We start from the raw sequence: 2,058 nt of genomic DNA, 5'->3' as shown, positions 1-2,058 counted from the left end.
ATAATAAACAGACAATTAATACTTATGTTATATATTTAAAGTCGGAATAGTAAATGAAGCTATTCGGACATGCAGACAATTAATTGATCAGTAATAATAATAATCAGATGAATAAAACAATACAACTTATTATGTTTGGTATCATGTGATCATTACCAAATCCGTGAGACAATCGTTCTTTAAATATCTCTGTTTCGAAGAAATCTCTTAACAATCCTCTTAAAATATATAAATTATGGCCTCGGGTTCTCACAGCAATACAGATAATACAGATGGTAAGATTATAGGAATTTAACAGTTTTCTCATCTAACAAAGCTATTAATTAGTGCTGTAATTTCAGACTCAGGAGTTCGTTATTTTCCTTATCGCGTCACGCGTTCCCAGTCTCGACAATCTAGTCAACAGTCTAGTCGACAATCTAGTCAACAGTCTAGTCGACAGTCTAGTCAACTTATCTCTCAGCCTAGTGACTCTAGTCAACTTTCTTCCCTGTCTAGTCAACTTACTCTCCAGCCTACACGAGAGAAAAGGCTTCACTTATCATCCGCGGCTATTAATTCAGCAAGAGAAAAATTGCTCACATTCCAAAAAGCCCGAGAAGAAGGGGAAGAAGTGGAGGAAGAGGAAGAAGAAGGATATACAGGATCGAGGGAAATAGTTATAAAAGAAAATGTGTCTCTTGAAAAATATCTCCAATATCGTGAAAATAATGCGATTTCTTCAGTTCGCATGTATCTATATAACGGGTATATCAAAATATATGAAGTACCTTCCTTTGCTCATTCAGCAGCAATAGGACGTATTACAGGATTGATGAATAGATGGAATGACCAGGATTTGGAGTATGGTACTGACGCAACCATGATTCTGGGTCAAAACGCTGCAAAGGAACCTGATAGTTGGGTCCGACCAGCACATCGTCCCGACCCACCAGCTGGATCGGGTCAGGGTGCAAATGACAAGGATATAGCATATCCAACAATGATGATTGAGGTTGGTTTTTCTCAGAGTCTTCCTGACCTTCATCGAACAGCCGCTCTCTACTTTAACCCACGAACCACAATCCAGATTGTATTAGCCATCAAGATATTTGGAGAACGTGTAGACCCTAATACGAATACTAGTACTGTTGCACTAATTGCTGCATTGTACCTTCGTACAAGCGCAACTCCGCTGATTCCAACTAGTGTCATTTCTTTTGGGACAGCAAACCCTGACACAAATACTGTAAACTATATTATTAATCAAATGGGTGTTCCTCCTGGTAGCTTTATTGGTGTTGGGCGTCCTGATCCTAATAACAATAATAATAACTTTCCTCCTTGCAATGCAGCCAATCTTCCCGTTTATCAAATGAATATTCCTGGACCAGAATTATTTAACGGAGTTCCAGCACACTTACTTCCCGCAGGGTTTCCTATTGCACCAAACACACCTCCTGCAGGGTTTGCTGCTGGATTTAATCTGGATCTCTGGGAAGTTCAAAGAACAATACGACGTAATCTTTGCATGTAATTTTATATTGTAGGGGTGTACTTGATTGGCTGAAGAAGCAGCATTAATAAAAAAGTCTATTGCATTTATTTATATTATACATTAGTGTAACAAAAATATAAATACATTTTCGGAGTCAAAAATATAGATACTCAATAATCTGTCTCACAAAACATGTTCCTAACTTCATACTAATTGCTAAGATCAGGATATATACATTAATTGTTCGATTTCCATTTTCTTCATCATGGATCTGTTCTATGAGCGTCTTGCCGCTTTTTATACATTTTTTTAACTCTCCATTACGTAGATGAACAAAAAACAAAGCGTATACAAAGAAATCTTTATGATTTTCTGAATGAAATGAAGAAAATTATAAAGGAATAAAAAAAGGCTATACTGATACTACTTTGTAATTACCGCTCTGAATATATTTGCCCTTCTTCCTCGTTGATCACCATTTCAAGAGAAATGTTTACATTAAAAACTCTACAATATTTCATTCCGGAACTATTGATCTTTAGTTAAATAACAATTATAGGTAGTACTGTTCATTGGTGGAG

General features: G+C 36.4%; 1 protein-coding gene across 1 annotated transcript; it reads left to right on the top strand.

Annotated features, from left to right (window-relative positions):
- Positions 1 to 235: 235 nt before the first annotated feature.
- Positions 236 to 1,592, top strand: OCT59_000875 (uncharacterized protein; the record flags this gene model as incomplete). Its single annotated transcript, XM_066139176.1, has 3 exons — positions 236 to 275; positions 342 to 994; positions 1,070 to 1,592. The coding sequence occupies 3 exons, from the start codon at positions 236 to 238 to the stop codon at positions 1,514 to 1,516; spliced, it is 1,140 nt and encodes a 379-aa protein (XP_065988604.1). The 3' UTR covers positions 1,517 to 1,592.
- Positions 1,593 to 2,058: the final 466 nt, after the last annotated feature.

Source organism: Rhizophagus irregularis, chromosome 1 (assembly GCF_026210795.1).
Source record: "Rhizophagus irregularis chromosome 1, complete sequence".
In the NCBI taxonomy this organism is placed as follows: domain Eukaryota; kingdom Fungi; phylum Glomeromycota; class Glomeromycetes; order Glomerales; family Glomeraceae; genus Rhizophagus; species Rhizophagus irregularis.
This window is presented reverse-complemented; position numbering and strand designations above follow the sequence as displayed.